Raw genomic sequence first — 23,074 nt, forward strand, 5'->3', positions numbered from 1 at the left:
GCTATGCACCACCGCATAGCTCCACCATGAACAGCGCCTTCAAACCGACCTGTATGTCCTTGACTCTCACATTCACATATTGCCCCACCGGGATATCCGTAGTCCGAGGCGTGATAATTGTTGCTGGCAAACCAAGTGATGGGATGTGGCATTGAAATACGTTCGTCAGCAAGTCGCGCTTCCTGCCAGACTCTGTGATATATGCACTGAGGGACTGCAGAGGGTCGACGCGATCGCTGGGAGGGTTCGGGTGGTCAAGGAAGCGCTTGATGTACATGAGTGTCCACTGCATGCGATGACTCCGATCGCTATGCTTCCAAAGCTTCTCGTACTCAAGTACCTCGGTGGCGTAGGTAGTGAGCCACCCGGGAGTGAATGGACGCGTAGATGCCTTCGGTCGAAGCAGTACATCCTTGATCTGCCAGTGCGCAACTAGATCGTTGTACCGTCGTAGCGGTGATGTGACGCGCACATAACCTTCCCCTTCCGGGATACCCATGGACCAATGCATGCCTGGCTTAAGGATATACTCGACAGGTGGAATGTGCAATTTCGTCTGGAGAAGCTCCGTGTGATCCACAAATCCATCCTCATCCATTCTAGCAAGTAGCCTCTCAATATCTCTGTTATCCTCGAGGGCTATCGGAGGCCGTGCAGAACGACGCAACATCGGCACTCCCTTTGCGGCGAACCACCGTGAAGCAACGCGAGATGCTGTTTTCATGCAGTCGGCAACAAGCAACCGCGAGCCGCGCTCCATTGTCTTCTGAGAGTACACTTGATAGGTAAGGTTAGGGAAGCCACGATAATACGAAGCGTTCCAAGCTGGTGTTGTCGGAGCGCCGCGGATTGGTTTTGCAGTAGCCACAAGAGTACCCGATGGAGCTGAGAATACGAATGGATTTAGTGTCTGGCGGTTACGCTGTCGGAACTTGCGCGTCAAGTCGTCCATGAGACGCATATTCTCCACATCTTTTGATTCAAGTACAGGTACATGGGAGATTTCAGGGGTTTGGGGTGCTCCGAATGGGTAACCAAATTGAACACCTCCGTTTCCAAGAAGTCGATCCACACTATCATAGTCGACTCTTTTGACGTTGCGAATGAGACCGGCTTTAACATCGTAGTCGACCATGCTGCCTTCAGCGTTTATCTTGAAGCTGAATGTAAGGACAGGTTCAGGCTCTCCCTTCCGAGAATGCGAGCCCAAACTTAGTCGGTCATGGGTAAGGGAGGGAGGTAGCATAGGCCATGTCCTGTGGATGAAGTATGCAGAAGAGCCCATTCGACGTGCTGCCTCTGAGATAATATGAGTCGGTGGAAGGATAACAGTAGGGTCTGCAATGTGGACGTGTATCCAAGCCGAACCAGGCTCGTTAAGAACAGGTTCCACCGACAAGCCGTCGTCCAGCTCTTCTGCGCTCACATCGTCAATCACGTAGACTGGTAAGCTTCCGAAGTCGTGTCGCAAATGCTCGACGGGATCACGATCATAGAAGTCTTCCAGTCCTAATGGTTGCTTTCCCTTCGCCCGCGAGGGTCGCAGCAAAGACAGGCTCCTTTGGACAAGAGCGTGCTCATCTCTGGTACGCTGCGACTCCTCGTCTGGAGTCAGGTCCAGATTCAGCTCCTTCCTCTGGGTCACGATATCCTCCCAAGGGGCCATCTCCCCCATCTCTATCAGGAACTGCCGCAGACACACGTCGTCCACCATCTTATGAGCATGCAAGCCAATCCTCTTGATGATGGATGTGACCACTCCAGAAAAGGGATCAATACAAGTGCTACGCGTCCTGCGTAATGCAAGGTGCAAGACATCAAGGATGGTGCGATCGTCTGTGGAAAATGTGACATCCTTTACGACAACTCTGCTGGGAGGCTCATCCCACGACTCGCTAGCCTTCTCTCTGGCAGTAAGAATGAGGCCCCGAGCTTTCTCGATAAACGCCTCCAGTTCCGGACTTCTTTGCCGCACCATATCCACGACTCTCTGCAGTTTAACAACATGGTTTTCTGGCCGCACATCGTACGTGAGCGCAAGTCTCTGAGACTGCATGTGCGGCACAAATTCGATTGGGCGACCCATGATATATTTATGCGTTGCGAAAAGAGTCGGCCAGCTTTCCGGTCTATAATCGCATACTAGCTTCGCAGCCTCTGAAAGACTGACGGACCCCCACTCGTCTGGGTGCTTCGCCCGTACGTGGGGATATAGCGCTGCGTTCTTCCTCCCAATGACCATGAATGCCTTGTTTATTTCTCTCTCGGCCTCCCGTAGGTACTTCAGGATTTCAACCCGCGCATTAGTCTCTGTGCGGTCCATTGGGGTTGCGCTGGTGCCTGCGCGGAGGGCAAGGTCCCTGTCAGCTATGCGAGGGACCTCGATGTACACATCTGACTCGACATGCTGAATGACTTCGCCTGTACTGATCAAGGAGAGATGCCACATGCGGCCGTTCATATACGAATGGCCCAAGACTACACCATGTGCATATATGGAACTCCTGCAATATCATAAGCCATCAAGAACAAAGAAACAAAAGACTCATAAACTCACCTTCTAATCTCAACAAGCGATCCAACCTCTATATTAGAAACTGACGAAGCATCCCCTGGTTCTACCCCAGAGTCACCATCTTCTACATCATTTGCGAAGATAGCTTGCGTTTCTGTCATGGGTGGCTTCGGCTTCACCATCTCCAGCAGACGCATTTCGTCGCCTCGTAACGTCTTCGTGTGCTTCCATGGACGTTTGGGAGTGAATTTGGTGCCAGCGGCAACACGGACAAGCTTATCCGTTAGCTTGGCTGCTGCAGCGAGCTCACCGGGCGGTAACTTTCGAAATCGACGATTGGGGGTCTTGAAATCATTGTTCTTTATTGGCGTAGGTATCGGATATGATTTTATTGGCTGGACATTGGGCCGGATGTCTGTAAGCAGTTGGCCGGCGCGACGATGCATGAAAGGATACGGAAGAAAATGCACTTGTGGCTGTGCAAAAAGTTAAGACCGAAAATGAAATGGTCAGATGATCAAACACTGAAGCTTGTTCGATACTATCAATTCATTGAATTTCATTATTCCCTTCGTCGCTCATCACCATGTTCAAACGAGTCGAAAAGAAGCGCAAAAAGCTGGAAGAAGAGGAAGAACTAGGAATCGATGAAGATATGAAGGGGTTCATGGGGTTCAACGACACCGATTCGGATGAATCTGCATCAGACTCGGATTCTGGCTCTGACGAGCACTCGGACGCAGACCAATTTCAACCAGGCGAAGAGGACCTGGAGGAAGCTGGATCTGAAGATGGAGACGAAATGGAGGAAGATGATGCAAGCGATGATGAAGAAGAAACGCCCATCTTGCTATCAGAAGCATTGAGGGATCCCATTTATATCGTGTCGCTCGACCCAGATGTCCGAGCTTGTATATTATGCAAGGGCAAGGTCATCAAGAGCACTCAAATGTCGACAGTCCATAAAGCATCTACTGTATGTCCCTTTCTCTGAACATGCAACTGAAAAAAGACAGAGGTTCAGGCTGCCGCAGGCTCATGTACGACGTTTCGAGCGTTTCAAGACCTTCGCAGCGAAAAGTGATTCCCAGAGTGACGCTTGGAAAATTGCAAGGATGGTACAAAAGGAGGCGTCGAATCCTACTGGTACTCAGAATCGTCCTGATGCCGGATTGTCGAAGCGCGCTCTCAAAAGAGTGAGTGGTGTATCACGCTATGTTTCGAGGTGGATTTTCTTAATGCTAGGTTTTCAGTCAGCGAAGCAAGCATCAATCAAAGAGAAGCGGAACCTTCACAGTAAGCTTCGTGCAAAGGCAAAGGCAAAAAAGGCCGCCGAAAAAGTTTCATCATCCCAGGATGCAGCAGGGAAAGAGTCACCAGCAAGCAAGACGCTCGAGAAGCAGAAGTCGCAAAAAGCTGGAGCTGCGACCGGCGACAAAAAGTTGGTGAAGAAAGGGGAGCAGAAAGCCACCGGTGCAAAAGTTCATGACGTAGAAAAGTCCGACGCCTCGCTGAGCGACAAAAGGACAGTAAAGAAAAGAGAACGGAAGCCCCCCGTTTCTGAACTTCAAAACGTAGAAAAATCCGAGCTATCGCCCCAGAAGCTATCAGAACCTCAAAAGAAAAGGCGCAAGGTACAAAAGGATCAAGTCACAACCCCCTCTGCTCCACCGCAATCTCCAAAACGGTCGCAGGAGAAACCTCTCAGAAAACCGAAGACGCCTCGTCAAAAAGAACGGACAACAGCTAGGGCTTCTTGAGTAGGCAGGCAATATGTATCGATCAGTCCACGTCACAATAATCCCGTTAGATATGCATAGAGCTGCTAAATAAACAAGTAAAGGAACACAGTCCCAGTCATGGAGGTATAGTATAGTGCTCTACAACAGCGACTGTAGTACTCTGTCGGTCATTGTGATGACCTAGAGGGATTCTTTCAGCAACGTTGATACTCCTACTAGAAACACATACCTGATGAATATTCGGTCTGTCTTTAGAGTTAACTTTCAGCATACTATCAATCAAGTCCTTCAACCCTTGTGAATACGCGGAGTTCGGGTGTTTATACTGAGCGTTCAGTACAGCCATCGCAATAGAGCCACCTTGCTCCGTCGTTTGGATGTTTTCAAATGGCGAGTGTGAGTATGCAAGAGCGAAGAGCGTGCATCCAAGTGACTGTGAAGAGTTAGAGAGTGCGTGAACGGCAGCAAGAAGACCTACCCATATATCAACTTTCTCGTCAAGAGTAACGCCCGTTTTCACATCGAAAAGTTCTGGAGCGCGGTATGCCATGGTGCTTTGTTCCGCGGCAATATCCTGTGAGATGAATGTGAGATTATATACAGTGGTAAATATATACCTGCATATTATACCTGCTGTAGAAGCGCCAGTGATCGGCTATCTATCTTTATTCTTGCTTTTATAGTACTCCCAAAGTCCATCAGTATGGGTGTGACTCCATCGTCCGCGATCATGATGTTCCTGTGATGTAAATGTCAGAGGTGCAATTGCAACATATCAACAATATTTTTACCCAGGTTTCAAGTCCCGGTGGGCATATGGAACGTGTTCGCTCTTTCCCTGAAACACATTGGCATTTTGAGCGGTTTGAATTGCAGATACTTCCTCGTCACCGTCGAATATCACATCCCCATCCCCCTCGATACGGTGTTTTGTCATCAGGGGCATGTTTACAGACTTATCGTAAGAGTAGCCACCCTCACTGTCGCCTTCCGGTTGCGGGAAAAGCTCATCTTCTCCGTCAGAGTGGTTCTCCTCCACGCGCGAAGATAAACTTGATGAGGAAGGCTGAGGTTGAGCGGAAGAGGAGCCAGTAGTTGTGTGGTAATCATGCATAGCGCGCACGGCTTCGCATGTCCCCTTGAACAGCCGAATCATATCTTGCTCGGGAAAGTGCTTCCCATTCACTACGTTGAGGTTGATAGCATCTTGAAGGTTCCCGCGCTTTATCCCAAAAGGTCTACGGGTGTTCCATAGTAAAGCACGCCTAAAACATACCTGATACAACGGCAGGAAGAGGTAGACAATCTTGCCTTCGCCTTCGGGATCTTGAACGACAGCAGAGTCCTGTGCAGTTATTCAGGAGCTACATGAAGACGATCCGTTGTCACTCACAAGTATCCGGATGATGTTTCGATGTCTGAGAGCATACTTAAGACAGTAAGGTAACCGTCACTAAGTTGACTTACTTGAAACGTCTGTATGCCTCTACCTCCCGCATAGCCTCCTTCACGCCCTCCGATCCAGTAGGACATCTTATCTTTTTGAGAGCGAATTGCCGCTAGATGTACATGCCAACCATATGTGAAATGTTGCAAGGAACGAACTCGTGAGATCGCGTACCCCACTAATTTCGTCTTGTGCTAGATACACAAAGGAGAATCCACCTTCGCCGAGGACTTTTATGATATTAACTGAGATCATAAAAACCACGTTAGCAAGTGCAAACGAATGTTCTAGATTCGTTGTAAAGGGTATGACTGACACGTTCGGCCATTAATTTTTACTTTGGCTGATTGCTGGCAGAGACATGAAGAAAGGGCCCAGATAGCGTCTTTTGCTTGATCTTTGAGACTGTCGAGTGCGCTGACGACCTGAGAGAAAGCCATAAAAGCAGAGGTAGGAGCGAATTTCAGCAAGTACAGTGACAAGTCACTGCGGTTCAAACTTCACTACAGTATTCAATAAACACAGCCACAGGCGTCCGTTATGCGTCTGGTCTAAAAATAGCATTTAGTATGTAATTGAAGCACTTCTTTGAAACTTTATTTTCAAGTTCAAGTGAGTACCCGTGCAAGCATGGATAAGGGGGAGGGGGGCAAGACATTTTGCAGTAAAACCCAAGCTAGTAGCCGGGCGATGGAGAGTACTGCATTGCTGTATCAGTCGGTGACCACCACATGACCGGTTAAAGGAGATTAATTGCCTGAGCGGCGAGCGCTCTAGTAGACTTTGAACATGACTGTGGATCGGGAGCCTCGGCGATCACTAAATTTTTATTTTGCAGACGGGGGCCGGGTAAATCGACTGTCTTACCCGTGCTCATTCGAACTGTCCGGATATCCACAAATTTCTTTGGTTGATTGGATTGTGAAACTCACTATAGGCGTCAGCCCAATACTAGCGCGCAACTTTGACCAGATTCAGAGTCAATTGGTAGGGGGGACTTGCCAACTGATTATGATTTTACAGGATTACTACATGCAGCCAATTTACCGGAATGACATATCTGTCTGCGGAGGAGCTACACCCTGCAGTCGAGTCTCAACTCCTGCCATTAGTAGCATCATTACTCAGGCTACCGTGATAATGGCGTTTACATAGGAAGGTGTGCTTCGTGAGTGATTCTTCATATGGACTATACTTGATGCCACCATCACCTTTGCCACCACACCTGAAATGCGTGTACAAGTACGATGGCACTGTGCAGTAAAAGCAGTACTGCAATCGCCCTGAAAAAGCTGCGCAACCACAAATTACTTCAAGAGTCTCAAGACACCCCGTCGTTTACCGAGCTCCGCACCGTGACTCCGACAAATTCAAGTGGATTGATTACCTTATGGGGCACGAGCAGCTTTCTTTGTTTTCTTAATTTTTTTTTTCCTTCAGCTTCAAAAATGCAGGTCACAGCATTCGAAAAAAAGTATATCATGGCAACGCTCACGTTTCTGCAAGTTTACAATCACCTGCTGATTGTGGGTGGCAGTCACGGTACCTCCAGTGCAAGATGGCATGATAAAGGGCGCCACTCTACCACCTCCCACAGAGATGTTGATCCACTGTTCCTTTTGAATCTTATCACGACATTCCACAGTACTGGCATATACAATCACAGCACGCCATTGTAAAGTTGCTGTAGATGCTTGTGGATTCCCCTGGATTCTGGTGGATGTGGAGGTAGCGCTTTGACGACAAGTGCTATAAAATACCTGCATAGGTGCCAAGGACAGGTAAGTTACTATCATCGTCTATCTTCTCCAAGTAAAACCATGGCTTACCCGTACCCTTTTGCATTCCCTGATGCTAGGCAAATTTCCCAAGCGTCATCTTACTCCACACTCTCCGGTGCGCTTAACCCTGCACCAGCTCAGTCAACGTATCACCCCGTTCGGCCGAATGCTAGCACCTCCGATAATGTAGGACTATGCTTACATATTTTGTCATCCTCCTGACTCATCTCACAATTTGTAGGGAATACCCATCTCCCAGTATATACGTGCTCAGACACCGTCAAACCCGGACCTCTCAGGTGCCCTCGGCCCTGCACATGGACAACCGCACCAATATATTCGGTCACAAGCCCCCGTATGTACCGTAAGTGAAGCGTGTTGAGATACTGGCAATCGATTTACCTGTTATGAATTTGTAGGGGGCATCCATCTCGCCATATTCAGCTGTCCCATATACGTTAAATGGCAGCTACGAAGGGTCATCTGTGAGTCCACGTAAAATACCTGCCATTATTACTTTCTAATGTCCGAAGTCTGCTCGCTCTCCTTACCCATACCCTGAGAGGAATGTTTTGCACCCCGCCAAATACATGGCCAATATGCCACCCGCTGCGCCCAAAAAGATGTACAAGACTGTCGTTCCTTCAGGATTCCATCGGCTCTCGCAGCCCGTTGTCACTGACACATCTGCGTCCCCGAAATCGTGGTGCAGGATTGGATCCCAGCACGCTGCCATCAAATTTAACAGGAAGGGTGGAGGGACGGCCTTCCGTGTCGACGAGCTGGTCGAGCTCGAAGATAAGCCAGAGGTGGAAGGAGGCCATGATCAGGTGTTTAGTGGCATAGGAGATAGGTTTATCAAGGTTTTCATCACGGTAAGTTGAAATACCAGACAACTTTTTTGCAGTGATTAATTTGATATCTTTCCGTTGCAGTGGCCTGGGTACAGTCAATTAATTGTAGAAAGGCGGATCTGCACCGATAATGGAACTCTCAAGAGAGAGAAGTTGCTCAAGTTGTTGGCGAAGTACGTTGAAGACCTCGTTCAGAATATCCACGTACGTTCAAGTGTACTCACCTTTTTTGTTGGTACTGATCAGCCTGTGCAGCGCAAATCGATACATGTAGAAAAAGGATACGAGAGATACAAGGTTGAGTGGAGGCCACGTGGGGTGCCCAGTATTTGGAGAGACTGTTTGATCACTAGTCTTGTCCACGAATCGGGATCCAACTGGCAGGTGGAACTTCATGTGAAGGCTTGATGGGGACAACGTGCTGGACTCGCGTATCATTATTCCATATAGTTATATTGTACCATTGCAAGCCTGGAGCTTGCGGGTATCCTGTATAAATAAAAAAACTCCTCTGTTACGTCATGTATATTTGTGGGGCCGAGGCTGTATTCTCAGCGCTCAGCGATGACCGCGGAGGCACTCATGAATCGGAGTTCCGATCTGCATGCTGAGGCTGTTCCTCAATGGAAACTTTAGCACCCAAGCGAGATATTTCTGAGAACGCTGCTTTAAGTAGGTCAAGGTCTGCGTCCAAGCCCTCCGCCCGTGTCTTCATCTACAGAGAAATCAGACTACACAAAGATGCACCTTGGAAATTTACACACCGCAGCTATCGTATCACTAGCTGCAATCAGCTCATGATGGTGGTTGTAAACCAGAGACTGCCTATCACCATCAAGTTGTCGTATTTCTGAACATCCGAGTCCATGAGCAGACGTCTCACGATCTTGAACGACACGAACCTGTCAGTAAGTCATTCTCTCGCTTCAGCAGAGCCGACAGAGATGATGCGGTTATGAGTTGTTCATAGTATGATTTTGCGTCAAAGGCTGCTGAATCTTCAGTAGCATGGTGAGAATCGAGCTTGAGAACTTGATGACTTTCAAAGCATACCTAGATCCATGGGGTCGTCTGATTTCCCAGGTATAGGTGGTGGTGGACCTACTCCGAGGCCATAGTGCCTCCTCAAGAGATCTCTAGCACGAGACTTTGCAAGAGGCCCTGGAGGGGTTTTTGTCCGAGGCGTTTGTCCAACACCAAGCGAGGATCGACGAGAATTGGACGGAATTAGGGTTGAAGAGCTTTGAGGAGACGTTGGTCGCAGCGGAGACGAGACCACTCTAGGAGCTGACTTTACACGTTGGGCCGTTGGGGATGTAGGTGTAGACTGTGCGGTGGACATGAGGTTGATGATGATACTTACTCCAATTAACAGTCCAATGACGCGATCACGTGCTTGTGCATCGGCAACTCGGACGCCGAGTACTTAAAAGTTAATTTTATCTGAAATCACTGCGGTCACTTGCAAGCATCTAGTATTAGTCAAAGCACGGCCCATGGCACAGATGCCATTCGGGTTGTCCAACTGTGCCATCACTCGAGCCTCATTGGCATTCAGGCTGGTTCAAGCACCACACTCTTCGCAAACTGCGTACTAATGTCAACCTTCTATGGCACATCAAGCTTTCAAGCTCCACCCTGCACGTCCGCCGGCGTAGTATCTTGAAATAGTATTGTATCACTTGTGCGTACCTAAATTCTCGTCTACATCTAGTCTTATAACAATTTCCAATAGAGCACACTCCAAATGTCTTTGAACATTCCCTTAAAGTAATGCCCTCAGTATCACCACTTCTTGCACGCACGGTCCAAGTTCAAAATTCTAAATCAATCTAGTGTCGAAAACATCCTGGCCACACACCAGCTACATGGAGAGATCCACCTTGACCTCGCTATCACGTCCGCAGCCTGACCTCAAGGAGCAGATGCTCGACTCCCGCACTATGATATTGCTGGTGCTGGTGCATTCCTGGGTGCGTCGCTTCTCACCGTTTTGAACCACGTCAACAAGCTGTTTTATGTTTCGTGTGCTGTTCAGCACCCTGGATTTTTTCAAATTCCCTTGACCCCACAGAGGCGCTAGGTCTCAAGTGAGGAACCGTGGCCTTCATATCACAAATGCTTAATACAGTACTTGTATCCTCAAGTAGTCCCTTCAGCAACAATCCTAAACACATCTATAATCATATCCGTAATTCTACCTCGACGAACAAAGAAGAGAGGCAAGCTCCTCCATAAGCATTGACCAACTTCAGCCTCAAGACTCATCAAGTATGCCTCGCATCATTAAGCTACGCATGCATGAACGTGCTTAGGCCGCCGCACACTTTGTGATCACCTTGAATGGATCATCATCTGTAGGCCAGTTGGCGTGAGTCAGCTGAGAAAACAAGGCAGCAGTCCGTAGGACATTAAATGAGGCAAGAAGATGAATCCGGTACGAATTGCTGAGGAACTGAAGCAGTGCGCTGTCACTCGGCTGTCCTCACGCGCACTGCCCAAGCAATCATATGAACGATTGTCATCACACAGAAAAGAAGGACTAGTGGTTGGTGCAAGTGTGCGTGGGCAGCTAGTGCCGGTAGAGATATTCATCGATTGAAACATTATCAGCACGTACAGCAAATCACTTGACTAAATAATGCGACAAAAACGTTGTATGTCTCCTTGAAATCTATTTTGGAACACCAAATAACTTCGATCAATACTGCAAGAAAGTGAGATTAAATAAAAGCAAATTCCCCTGCTCTTTGGAGGGTACTAGACAATCGTTGACTGCACCGAGTATCACACACCACTGCCAGTCGATATATGCACGCGCTCCTGGAAAGCGATTGAGGTCATACCAGTTGCTACATCAGAATCGGCCACGAGCTTGGCGTGGTATTCCCGAATACCAAGGATCAGGCGCGGTCCCAACACAAACATCTGCACGACCTGCGAAATCTGAAGGAACCCATAGATAATCTGAGCGTCCAGGGAAATGGCCTATAGAAACGATAAATTGTGGTAGCGTGCATAGGCGAGTGAAAGATTGACATACCATTGACAATGTTGGAGATAAATTAACAATCATCTCAAAGCAAGAAACAGCAACAAAGCTACCACGTCCGACATGTCAGTTGGAAAAAGGAACAATCATCACAATATGAGCTTACCTCGCAAAGTAAAGCACGTGAGTTTTCATCAACACCGTGAAACAGTCCTCCATAATCCCTCCTGTCGAATGTTGTCTCAATTCACGGAAGTGTTTTACCACAATCCAGACTGCGAGACATAGTGCGATGACCTCCCACACAATTCCGAGTATCCAAGCAATGGAAGTTATAATTATGAGATCTCCTGTATAGTTACTAGTCTGGCACTGATAAGTGCCGGAGAGAATGTGTTCCTCTGGAGTCAATGAGTCTCATGCACGGTTATTTTCATTCACAATTGAACGCACCCCCTGAAGTATGCATCGTTGTGATTATGGAGGCCACTGCATCGAAAGTGTTGATAGCCAGGAAGGTGACAATGAGAAATATCAGGACCTTTCTGGATCCTTGATACATGGCATGCAACCGAGTGATGATGATGACTTGCACCATGTATCAGTCAAGTCAATTTCACTGAGGTATCGCAAGTGCAAAGCTCACCCCACAGCAGCGCAAATACCACAACACCTATCCAATTCCACATAATGAACATAATATAGCCTGACGAATCCAATCAGGGATTGGCCTCGGGTAGCACACACTCCAAACAGACTCACATCTGTGGTAGTATAGCATGGCAGTAATTAGTGAACCAAGAAGTGAGTAAAGAACCACACCCACTGCTACAAGGCGCGACAGTTAATTGGAGGGGAATATTAATAGGCATCTGTATGGAAGACTCACTGTATCTGTCAGCGAGATGGTCGGAACACACACTGAATGCCGTTCGTCAGAAGAAGCAAAGACAGCGAATGTACTAAGGGGACATACCCAGAATGGCCAGGCTGCTTATGAGAGATGGACGATTAGCGCAATGGGAATCTGTAGCCTTCCGAACGTACGCAGCGTATAACATTCCAAGGTAACGCGCCTAGGATACTTCCAAGTCAGTACAACATAGCAACCGCGACAAACAAGCTACATACACTGAGATACATAACTGTCATCAGGGACCATCGTTGTCTCTGGAATCAAGTTTATTTTTATGTGTGTTCCTCTTACACCAGACTCTACTCACCCAGATCAATTCCACCTATAAAGCCATTCTCAGCAAGATAGCTGCTCCGGTCATAGCATCGACATACCTCTTGTCCGAATGTAAGTGCTGAAAATAATCGTAAGACGTCAGCAGTCTTTTAATGCTATCATGCTCACACCAATCATACATCACTGCAGCAAAGGCGGCGACTGTGAAACAAAAGCCAAGGTTAGATTGTGTCAGCTTCAACATCCGACTACTCTCCACGAACCTACAAAATAGCTGCTCAAACTATATGCATTGATGGACGACCACAAAGTGGGATCATTGGAGACTACGGTCATATTGGTAGAGAATAGGCGTGGGTGAGAGGCAAACTTGGTGGACGTAAGACGATGGCATTCGTGCTAATTATACCACTATCCGGTAAGTAGATCAGCGAAACGAGATTGGGAGATGATGACCGTTCCTGCTTTGATTGGTCGAATTTGATATTTTGCATGAGGAAAGATAAATGAATCCAGGGGATCGTAGTAGATGTTGGTCGTAAAACATCTGAACGAGCGAAACACACTTGAACTCCGCAAAAGATTGAACAACATCAAGAACTGTTCGTGATCTTGTCGCCTTGGTTTTCATGCCATTCTCGAGATGTTTTTGCCACACGTGCATCAGTCCATCAATGAAATTAAATACTATTTCATCTGTTTGGCGCATGCGGATCATGGTGCGACCATCGGAAAACCTGTCATTGCCTCGCCAGCACAGGCCCGGGGACACAACACCTCCGAGTCATTCAAGGTCACTCATAAAATGCACATTTGCGTCAGCATGACGCCAGGCCAGAAAAGTCAGCCGTCAAAAATAGCGGAGATTAACACAATACAAACAAATTCGCATCTTACCCTGCGTGCCGATACCACCCTGCTTCATTGTCTCATCTCGTCCCTAGGTCATCTGTCGCTTCATGCGCACGCTCTTGCTCTCCACCTTAGAAATTGGGCCATCGTATGATCTGGATACCAGAAATGGTCAGCCCAGAATATTTGATTTGTATCGTGGTCCGTGGAGTTGGTGCGGTGATAAGAGGTATCAGGTTTCACCAGACTTTCTCCTGGTTGAGATTCCGTGATTGATGTATGATGAAGATACATCATCCCTATATCAAGAGAGTATTGAGATAGAAGATGAGAAAATGAAGGCCCAGATGCAAAATGGCTGAAGGCGATGATATTCTGCTGGCACCATCAGAAATCTAGAGATTTGAAGTTGAGGGAATCACTCACCGAAACATACCTGACCAGCCATGGTCTTTTGAGAGCAGTGGAGAATATATATTAACGTCGTCGATTTGACAGGCGAAGTACGGAGTTTGAAATTTACAGCCTGCCTGCGTAGGCCTGCGTTCGTGCTCAGTTTGCCTCTGTTAGAGCTAGTTCGGTAACCCAAGGTAAGAGCTAGTTCGGTAACCCAAGGTAAAGTAAATTTGCCAACTTCAAGGATGATGTAAGGCCGGCACAGTAGCTTCCGGTTTGGAGACCGACATTGGAGCTTGAACTTCCTTTGATCCATGTCTAGCTATCACACACCCCAGCATACGACTCAAGATCTATGCAATCGGAACAACATCTGGGCTAGTGTCATATCGATAGTGTTATCAGCTCAAGTCCACATCCTCTCCATGGCTCAGGAGTCATCTCATACTACTACAGAGAGGGCTGTTTGGACCGACACAGAGGTTGATCAGTTTCTCCTCTACCTATCCAACAATCGGGACAAGATCGGTGATGCTGGCAACTTCAAAGATGCGACGTACAATGGCGCTGCAGAGGCTATTGCTGAGTACCTGGAGCATGGTCCAGCAAAGAGTGGGGCAATGTGTAAGACAAAATGGGCGTCAGTAAGTCATATCAATATATCATTTTATAGACTTGATAAGAGATCGTGTAGTTAAAGCAGACTTTCAACGCTATTCAGAAGTACCGCCAGCAGTCTGGTGTCCACTGGGACAATATTAGAGGGGCAAATGTCGAGGGCGAGGCTTCAACCTCAGTATGGAATGAATATGTTTCCAAGAAGGTACGTCAAGTTCGCTAATGCTATTTCATGCGTCTCACTGTTTGATAATAGGGAAATTCAGTCATGCGCCCTTTTCGTGCATCAGGATGGAGACACTACGAGCAAATGGACGGCATAATACCACGAGGCAGTGGCGCCCGAGGGCGCACAGGGTACCAACCCAATATAGCTCTCCCCCCTCCCTTAAGCTCAAGCTCCAGTCCTAGCGTACCCGCAGGTGAACACAATACCATGATTGGTCCCGTTATTGCCACGTCTAGTGCTGGTGTTGCTGGTCCTAGCACCGCCCCTGCAGCAGCTGCCCTCACTTCTACACCTGCTTCTCCATCCTTCATGCCTCCTCCTACTTCTCCGTCCTTCATGCCTCCTCCTGCTTCTCCATCCTTCATGCCTCCTCCTGCTTCTCCGTCCTTCATGCCTCCTCCTGGCAAACGTTCTCACACTGACATGGAGCTGACCGCCTCATCTGCATCTACCTCAGTTTCTCAAATGCAAATGCCGCCTCCCTCCGAGTCGAGCTCTATCAAAAGAGCGAAGACAGTATCAGGCCGCGCATCAGGCCGCGCATCAGGCCGTGGATCAGGAGGCCATGCACAGACTCCGTTGGACACCAAGATATCGAAGGCCACCACAGCTGTAGCCGTGATGGGATTCCAGAGCTCTGTCAATCGCTTGACAGATGTAATTGCTGAGCGCATGGTCTATCCTGAGGATCGGGTAATGGACCAGCGCTCGAGGGCCATGCAGATGTTGCAGGTTGAGGATGCAGAGCTGCTGTTCGCAGAGCGGCTTATAATACAACAGGTTTTTTCTATGGACCCTGCAGCTACTGACATATACACACAGACCGCTGACAAGGAGATGCGCCGTGCTTTTATTCTTTCCACAGCCCAGCGGTTGGGACTTCAACTTCCTGCGCCTGGTAGTTAGTATACTCATGTAAAATGCGCTATTGACACAACATATGATGATAATGCAGTAGTTGAAGCATGGTAATGCAAACATCTTGTGCTTTGATGGCGGCGGATACATGAGAGTCGTGCTACAGTGCTACGTATCATTGTCAGAATCTTCAAAGGAGTCATCTAGCAGGCCCCGCTGCTGCAAAACGGTCTGATAATCTTCCCACATGGAGCGCGCAATACGATTGCGCACTTCCTTCATGCCTCCCGCTCCGTCAAACACCTCCTCATCATTGGGGATCCCTTGGTGCTCCGGGTTGTCGTAATCGAAGTGTTCGTCGTCGTCGTCCGGGAGCACGTTGTCGTCAGGGTTGTGAGTTGATATGAAATTGTGAATCGCGCATAGCGCGGCAGGTATACGTGCCTGGATGGTCATAGGATATTCAGGTGAGAGCAAAAGAATACGAAAACGGCGTTTTAACACGCCAAAGATCCGCTCAATCACATTTCGAGCGGATGAGTGTCGCAGATTGAAGAGCTCTTCTTTGGTTGTTGGTCTGCAAACATAGAATAGTTATTAAAAAACCTAAAATATAAAATAAATAAAACATACCTAAGATTAGCGCGTCCCCATTCAGCCAAATGATAACGGACACTGCGGTAGGGGACTAAGAGCTCGTCACACAAAGGGAATCCCGCATCCGCTAAGAAATATTTGCCGGGAGGGACATACAAACTGCCTGAACGAGCCTCGTCATAGAGGCGTGCGTCTGTGGCGGATCCCTCCCAGCCAGTGAGAGCGTATGAGAACTTGAGGTTGAAGGTGCAGGCGAATAGACAGTTTTGAGAAACAAAACCTTTGCGATTACGATATGAGGGGCGGTCAGATGATGAGGGGCGAGCATGGATGTGGCTGCCGTCGATCGCACCAATAGCGTCCTTGAAGTAAGGCCAGAATTTTGGGTTGTTACGGATGTTGCTGGAGACGTCATCGGTGTCATTGGGAGAATGTACGTAGGTTGTGTAGAACGGGGGGACACAAAGATAAACAAGATCTTCCGGAAATACCTGGAATTATTTGTGAGCTCATCATAAATAACATTAAAAACAAACTTACTTTGAGATGGTGTCGTTTGACCGTTGAAAACGCTCCCCGACATGACGGATTGTTAGCCCTGTAACGCACGTATATAAAAAGATGGCAAGTTGCTCTTCGAGCGAAACGTGGCGTGAGCTAGCATAACCCAAAACACGAAGTTCGGCTATGAGCGTGTGAAAGACATCTGCATGCATGCCAAGTTCGCATCGCATACGATCCGGGTGACCAACGATGAGTTCCATGACCCATTCTTCACCTGAGAGGGCCGATGTGTGGTATGCCTCAGGTACAGAGTCCTGAAGCAATGAGTGCGTAGCAGTCAGAAGGACACTGACGAGTAGTGCAATGTGACGTAGGATTCGCATATGATTCTGCCGACGGCCTGCAGCTGGCGGCTGAACAGCCTGGGCTTGAGCGAGTTGTTGGAGCAAGGGGTCAATGGTATCCATAATCTATCGATATCTATCCCTAAAGCAATGAGCACAATGGATAACAAGTCCTACTAATATTGATATCATAAGGTTGAAACTCAGCTATCGGCACCTACTGTGCCGGCCTTACATCATCCTTGAAGTTGGCAAATTTACTTTACCTTGGGTTACCGAACTAGCTCTAAAGTAAATTTGCCAACTTCAAGGATGATGTAAGGCCGGCACAGTAGGTGCCGATAGCTGAGTTTCAACCTTATGATATCAATATTAGTAGGACTTGTTATCCATTGTGCTCATTGCTTTAGGGATAGATATCGATAGATTATGGATACCATTGACCCCTTGCTCCAACAACTCGCTCAAGCCCAGGCTGTTCAGCCGCCAGCTGCAGGCCGTCGGCAGAATCATATGCGAATCCTACGTCACATTGCACTACTCGTCAGTGTCCTTCTGACTGCTACGCACTCATTGCTTCAGGACTCTGTACCTGAGGCATACCACACATCGGCCCTCTCAGGTGAAGAATGGGTCATGGAACTCATCGTTGGTCACCCGGATCGTATGCGATGCGAACTTGGCATGCATGCAGATGTCTTTCACACGCTCATAGCCGAACTTCGTGTTTTGGGTTATGCTAGCTCACGCCACGTTTCGCTCGAAGAGCAACTTGCCATCTTTTTATATACGTGCGTTACAGGGCTAACAATCCGTCATGTCGGGGAGCGTTTTCAACGGTCAAACGACACCATCTCAAAGTAAGTTTGTTTTTAATGTTATTTATGATGAGCTCACAAATAATTCCAGGTATTTCCGGAAGATCTTGTTTATCTTTGTGTCCCCCCGTTCTACACAACCTACGTACATTCTCCCAATGACACCGATGACGTCTCCAGCAACATCCGTAACAACCCAAAATTCTGGCCTTACTTCAAGGACGCTATTGGTGCGATCGACGGCAGCCACATCCATGCTCGCCCCTCATCATCTGACCGCCCCTCATATCGTAATCGCAAAGGTTTTGTTTCTCAAAACTGTCTATTCGCCTGCACCTTCAACCTCAAGTTCTCATACGCTCTCACTGGCTGGGAGGGATCCGCCACAGACGCACGCCTCTATGACGAGGCTCGTTCAGGCAGTTTGTATGTCCCTCCCGGCAAATATTTCTTAGCGGATGCGGGATTCCCTTTGTGTGACGAGCTCTTAGTCCCCTACCGCAGTGTCCGTTATCATTTGGCTGAATGGGGACGCGCTAATCTTAGGTATGTTTTATTTATTTTATATTTTAGGTTTTTTAATAACTATTCTATGTTTGCAGACCAACAACCAAAGAAGAGCTCTTCAATCTGCGACACTCATCCGCTCGAAATGTGATTGAGCGGATCTTTGGCGTGTTAAAACGCCGTTTTCGTATTCTTTTGCTCTCACCTGAATATCCTATGACCATCCAGGCACGTATACCTGCCGCGCTATGCGCGATTCACAATTTCATATCAACTCACAACCCTGACGACAACGTGCTCCCGGACGACGACGACGAACACTTCGATTACGACAACCCGGAGCACCAAGGGATCCCCAATGATGAGGAGGTGTTTGACGGAGCGGGAGGCATGAAGGAAGTGCGCAATCGTATTGCGCGCTCCATGTGGGAAGATTATCAGACCGTTTTGCAGCAGCGGGGCCTGCTAGATGACTCCTTTGAAGATTCTGACAATGATACGTAGCACTGTAGCACGACTCTCATGTATCCGCCGCCATCAAAGCACAAGATGTTTGCATTACCATGCTTCAACTACTGCATTATCATCATATGTTGTGTCAATAGCGCATTTTACATGAGTATACTAACTACCAGGCGCAGGAAGTTGAAGTCCCAACCGCTGGGCTGTGGAAAGAATAAAAGCACGGCGCATCTCCTTGTCAGCGGTCTGTGTGTATATGTCAGTAGCTGCAGGGTCCATAGAAAAAACCTGTTGTATTATAAGCCGCTCTGCGAACAGCAGCTCTGCATCCTCAACCTGCAACATCTGCATGGCCCTCGAGCGCTGGTCCATTACCCGATCCTCAGGATAGACCATGCGCTCAGCAATTACATCTGTCAAGCGATTGACAGAGCTCTGGAATCCCATCACGGCTACAGCTGTGGTGGCCTTCGATATCTTGGTGTCCAACGGAGTCTGTGCATGGCCTCCTGATCCACGGCCTGATGCGCGGCCTGATGCGCGGCCTGATACTGTCTTCGCTCTTTTGATAGAGCTCGACTCGGAGGGAGGCGGCATTTGCATTTGAGAAACTGAGGTAGATGCAGATGAGGCGGTCAGCTCCATGTCAGTGTGAGAACGTTTGCCAGGAGGAGGCATGAAGGACGGAGAAGCAGGAGGAGGCATGAAGGATGGAGAAGCAGGAGGAGGCATGAAGGACGGAGAAGTAGGAGGAGGCATGAAGGATGGAGAAGCAGGTGTAGAAGTGAGGGCAGCTGCTGCAGGGGCGGTGCTAGGACCAGCAACACCAGCACTAGACGTGGCAATAACGGGACCAATCATGGTATTGTGTTCACCTGCGGGTACGCTAGGACTGGAGCTTGAGCTTAAGGGAGGGGGGAGAGCTATATTGGGTTGGTACCCTGTGCGCCCTCGGGCGCCACTGCCTCGTGGTATTATGCCGTCCATTTGCTCGTAGTGTCTCCATCCTGATGCACGAAAAGGGCGCATGACTGAATTTCCCTATTATCAAACAGTGAGACGCATGAAATAGCATTAGCGAACTTGACGTACCTTCTTGGAAACATATTCATTCCATACTGAGGTTGAAGCCTCGCCCTCGACATTTGCCCCTCTAATATTGTCCCAGTGGACACCAGACTGCTGGCGGTACTTCTGAATAGCGTTGAAAGTCTGCTTTAACTACACGATCTCTTATCAAGTCTATAAAATGATATATTGATATGACTTACTGACGCCCATTTTGTCTTACACATTGCCCCACTCTTTGCTGGACCATGCTCCAGGTACTCAGCAATAGCCTCTGCAGCGCCATTGTACGTCGCATCTTTGAAGTTGCCAGCATCACCGATCTTGTCCCGATTGTTGGATAGGTAGAGGAGAAACTGATCAACCTCTGTGTCGGTCCAAACAGCCCTCTCTGTAGTAGTATGAGATGACTCCTGAGCCATGGAGAGGATGTGGACTTGAGCTGATAACACTATCGATATGACACTAGCCCAGATGTTGTTCCGATTGCATAGATCTTGAGTCGTATGCTGGGGTGTGTGATAGCTAGACATGGATCAAAGGAAGTTCAAGCTCCAATGTCGGTCTCCAAACCGGAAGCTACTGTGCCGGCCTTACATCATCCTTGAAGTTGGCAAATTTACTTTACCTTGGGTTACCGAACTAGCTCTTACTTTGAAAGGTTTTATCACAGATCTGGCGTGCCTGAAGTCTTCTGAATGGTAATTTCCCTCCGATGCACACATGTTCTTATGACAACTCGCAATGCAACACAATTCAAAGATCGATCATGGAACATTCCCTTCGAATTCGATACCCTCAAATCTCCCAGAGTACCACCACAACCTAACGCACGTAATCCGAAAATTTTAAGCAAGGCCCATCGTCGATGTCATCTTGAAGACATCTTGGCCACATCCACATAATCGCTTTCCAAGCCCTGCTACATCCCAGAGGCAGTCTCTACCACTACCCAGCTACTTCGAGAGATCGACCGTTCCCTGTCTCGAACTCGCTATGACATCCACCACTTGAAATCAAACAACAGATGCTCGACTCCTGCACTATCGCTGGTGCTGGTACCTGCATGTCCATTCCTAGGTGCGTCACATCGACGAGCCATTTTGTGTTTGTGTATCATGCTCAGACATTAGTATCCTGGATTCCCTTGACTCCCCAGAGGCGCTGGGTCTCGGCTACAGAAAGCACGCAGGAGCATTCAAACTTACTACTACTTGTAGCCTTTATATCACGATGATACATGTATCCCCCGATAACACTTTTGTAGCAATCCTAGACACAATTAAGCCAGTTGGCATGAATGGTCAGCTGAGAAGGGCGTTGAATGAGCGAGGCAAGAAGATAAATCGAGGACAGGTTATTGAGGAACTGAGACTGCGCACTGTTGTTCAGCTTGGCCCTCGCCCCCTCATTTGCCTAAGCAATTGCGGGAATGATCATTATCAGACAGAGGAAAGAAGAACCGATGGTTCGTGCAAGTGTGCGTGGCAGCTAGTGCCGGTATTGATATTCAGGATATTCATTTCAACATTATCAGCACGTATAGCAAATTACTTGACTAGATAATACGACGAAAATTTTATGTCTCCTTGAAATCTACTTTGGAACACCAAATAACTTCGATCAATAGTACCTTCAAGAAAGTGGTAATAAATAAAATATGGAAAGTCTAACAGCCGCGCTCTGTTATCCCCTGTGACATGAACCATAAACGGTAGTCACAACTTGTGGACTCCGAACACCTCTGATATTGCTTCTAAATTGTAGCGGTGCGGACACACCAAGTTCGGTGATGCTGAATCTGACCTTGCTTGCCTGCGTGGTCACAGATTTTTTCCGACTGGTCCAGCGATTAGTGCTTAGCTGCCATGCTGGCACCATTTTCAACGTCCGATCATTTTCTGCGTACCCTAGCTTTGTATTCTATTGCAGCTGCTCAGCCTCTGTGACTGATGGACATTCCTCTGTCTCGCCTTGTTCAAACTACTCAGACCTTCGGGCGTCCTGACCTCGGACGGCTTGTCACCAAAGGCTGACCTCAGCCTGGCAAGTCCAGCAGTAGCTATATCAGGCACAAGTCAGGAACCTCAAATCAGACTCACGTGCTTTGCCTTTTCTCGTCTCATTTACAACATGTGGTTGTGTATGATACTGCTCTGTGAGTCAATTTTGATTATGTATGTGATACAAATGTGACTAACCTATTAACTAGATAGTTGATTAATACTATTTTGTCTTTACTACCTTTCACCGCTTCGTGGTCTCCACTCAGGCTTCCCATTCGTGCTAGAACGTGATTCGTCAGCATACCAGTCATCGGCCTTTCGAGAAATAGTGTATACTGGTTATCCAGTGTCATGGCAGAGTTGGTATTGTTGTAAATGTTCGTTGAAGGTGTTGTCGTGTTGCTGTACAGTCGTCTGTGTTGCGTTGCCTGACCCAGTAATTGACATATAGATCATCCAGTGTGGTGTCTCTCTCTACTCCATCTCGCACTGGCACTGGTACGAAGAAGGGGTCTATAGCACACCGAGTAGTAGTCACAAGTTGAGGACTCCATACACTTCTAACGAGGATCGGCAACCTATATAGACCCATACATTAGGGTTCGGAATGCAAGCACCTGCACTCCGAACCCTAAGTTATGTTACTCAGACTGTTATTGGCCCGACTGACTTCCATAAATTCTATCCCAGCAATACTTATACTGACCGTCTTGAAATTCCAGGAGGCTCAGAGCTATTAACTGATCCACAAATTCTGACTCATCCATACGTGCATTACTGTGTGAAATCTTATTCATCAACTCACTAGTGTTCTGCACTGTTAGCACTGTAAGCCAAGGGAAAGATATCTTCGGAGATGGGAACATTGAAGGGGCTGTTAGCAAGTTTGAAAAGCAGCATAGCTGTAATTATTATTGCGAGTGGCCGGGTTTTGGCTTAGATCCTTTCACAAAGCTGCCAGATGCCAGTGGCAGCACAGACGATGCTGATATCTGAGTGGTATTTAGTTTGCTGTATCATATCTTGGGGCTATACTTGTATATACGATTGATGTTCTTGATATTCAACGGATGACTCAGAGGTGCACGAGGTCCTCATACCATTTGTAGATGCGTGACGCTGACTAAAGGAGCGCGGCTGTTAGGCTTTCCATAATAAAAGCAAATTTCCCTGCTGTTTGCAGGGCACCAGACAACCGAGTATCACACACCACTACCTATGACAGCCCAGAGGAGACAATAATAAATTGAATCATTTTATATAAAATATCTACATGATAACTCAAAAGTCGT

The 23,074-nt window shown here is 47.8% G+C and overlaps 7 protein-coding genes across 7 annotated transcripts; 2 read left to right on the plus strand and 5 right to left on the minus strand.

Annotated features, from left to right (window-relative positions):
- Position 1: 1 nt before the first annotated feature.
- On the minus strand, positions 2-2,676 carry HD556DRAFT_1232590 (uncharacterized protein; the record flags this gene model as incomplete). The annotated part of the gene is made up of 2 exons (XM_041297521.1): positions 2-2,504; positions 2,558-2,676. The coding sequence occupies 2 exons, from the start codon at positions 2,674-2,676 to the stop codon at positions 2-4; spliced, it is 2,622 nt and encodes an 873-aa protein (XP_041162941.1).
- A 425-nt stretch (positions 2,677-3,101) lies between these two features.
- HD556DRAFT_1306176 (uncharacterized protein) lies at positions 3,102-4,275 on the plus strand (the record flags this gene model as incomplete). The annotated part of the gene is made up of 3 exons (XM_041299880.1): positions 3,102-3,491; positions 3,532-3,711; positions 3,769-4,275. The coding sequence occupies 3 exons, from the start codon at positions 3,102-3,104 to the stop codon at positions 4,273-4,275; spliced, it is 1,077 nt and encodes a 358-aa protein (XP_041162942.1).
- Positions 4,180-6,144, minus strand: HD556DRAFT_1463637 (protein kinase; the record flags this gene model as incomplete). The annotated part of the gene is made up of 10 exons (XM_041308296.1): positions 4,180-4,437; positions 4,487-4,690; positions 4,736-4,831; positions 4,888-4,996; positions 5,049-5,479; positions 5,534-5,602; positions 5,651-5,675; positions 5,725-5,816; positions 5,879-5,949; positions 6,021-6,144. 10 exons carry the CDS (start codon positions 6,142-6,144, stop codon positions 4,396-4,398), a joined length of 1,263 nt encoding a protein of 420 aa, XP_041162943.1. The 3' UTR covers positions 4,180-4,395.
- Positions 6,145-7,524: 1,380 nt separating this feature from the next.
- Positions 7,525-8,938, plus strand: HD556DRAFT_1463649 (uncharacterized protein; the record flags this gene model as incomplete). Its single annotated transcript, XM_041308297.1, has 6 exons — positions 7,525-7,671; positions 7,727-7,849; positions 7,905-7,970; positions 8,019-8,360; positions 8,421-8,543; positions 8,595-8,938. 6 exons carry the CDS (start codon positions 7,525-7,527, stop codon positions 8,745-8,747), a joined length of 954 nt encoding a protein of 317 aa, XP_041162944.1. The 3' UTR covers positions 8,748-8,938.
- Positions 8,821-9,713, minus strand: HD556DRAFT_1353320 (Vps51/Vps67-domain-containing protein). Its single transcript, XM_041302409.1, has 4 exons — positions 9,393-9,713; positions 9,242-9,337; positions 9,104-9,189; positions 8,821-9,054 (listed from the first exon to the last, which is right to left on the minus strand). Exons 1-4 carry the CDS (start codon positions 9,679-9,681, stop codon positions 8,920-8,922), a joined length of 606 nt encoding a protein of 201 aa, XP_041162945.1. The 5' UTR covers positions 9,682-9,713; the 3' UTR covers positions 8,821-8,919.
- Positions 9,714-11,017: 1,304 nt separating this feature from the next.
- Positions 11,018-13,012, minus strand: HD556DRAFT_223037 (uncharacterized protein). The gene is made up of 14 exons (XM_041309938.1): positions 12,787-13,012; positions 12,692-12,724; positions 12,622-12,641; positions 12,555-12,569; positions 12,463-12,501; positions 12,379-12,407; positions 12,304-12,321; positions 11,978-12,037; positions 11,873-11,919; positions 11,785-11,820; positions 11,498-11,732; positions 11,383-11,440; positions 11,186-11,327; positions 11,018-11,136 (listed from the first exon to the last, which is right to left on the minus strand). The coding sequence occupies exons 1-14, from the start codon at positions 12,857-12,859 to the stop codon at positions 11,063-11,065; spliced, it is 879 nt and encodes a 292-aa protein (XP_041162946.1). The 5' UTR covers positions 12,860-13,012; the 3' UTR covers positions 11,018-11,062.
- An 8,674-nt stretch (positions 13,013-21,686) lies between these two features.
- HD556DRAFT_1306181 (uncharacterized protein) lies at positions 21,687-22,682 on the minus strand (the record flags this gene model as incomplete). The annotated part of the gene is made up of 6 exons (XM_041299881.1): positions 21,687-21,838; positions 21,879-21,932; positions 22,028-22,117; positions 22,191-22,295; positions 22,489-22,559; positions 22,588-22,682. 6 exons carry the CDS (start codon positions 22,680-22,682, stop codon positions 21,687-21,689), a joined length of 567 nt encoding a protein of 188 aa, XP_041162947.1.
- Between the last annotated feature and the right edge of the window lie 392 nt (positions 22,683-23,074).

Source organism: Suillus plorans, assembly GCF_016647745.1.
Source record: "Suillus plorans strain S12 chromosome Unknown HD556scaffold_14, whole genome shotgun sequence".
In the NCBI taxonomy this organism is placed as follows: Eukaryota; Fungi; Basidiomycota; class Agaricomycetes; order Boletales; family Suillaceae; genus Suillus; species Suillus plorans.

What these genes read in the sequence shown, in the direction of transcription:
- HD556DRAFT_1353320 (XM_041302409.1), bottom strand. Translation starts at nt 9,681, where the DNA reads ATGTCCACCGCACAGTCTACACCTACATCCCCAACGGCCCAACGTGTA. An exon ending in AGACGACCCCATGGATCTAG is followed by an intron (nt 9,338 to 9,392) that starts GTATGCTTTGAA and finishes ATGCTACTGAAG; the next exon opens with ATTCAGCAGCCTTTGACGCA. An exon ending in CTAGTGATACGATAGCTGCG is followed by an intron (nt 9,055 to 9,103) that starts GTGTGTAAATTT and finishes ATTTCTCTGTAG; the next exon opens with ATGAAGACACGGGCGGAGGG.
- HD556DRAFT_223037 (XM_041309938.1), bottom strand. Translation starts at nt 12,859, where the DNA reads ATGACCGTAGTCTCCAATGATCCCACTTTGTGGTCGTCCATCAATGCA. An exon ending in TGCAGTGATGTATGATTGGT is followed by an intron (nt 12,642 to 12,691) that starts GTGAGCATGATA and finishes GATTATTTTCAG; the next exon opens with CACTTACATTCGGACAAGAG. An exon ending in CGATTCTGATGTAGCAACTG is followed by an intron (nt 11,137 to 11,185) that starts GTATGACCTCAA and finishes ATCGACTGGCAG; the next exon opens with TGGTGTGTGATACTCGGTGC.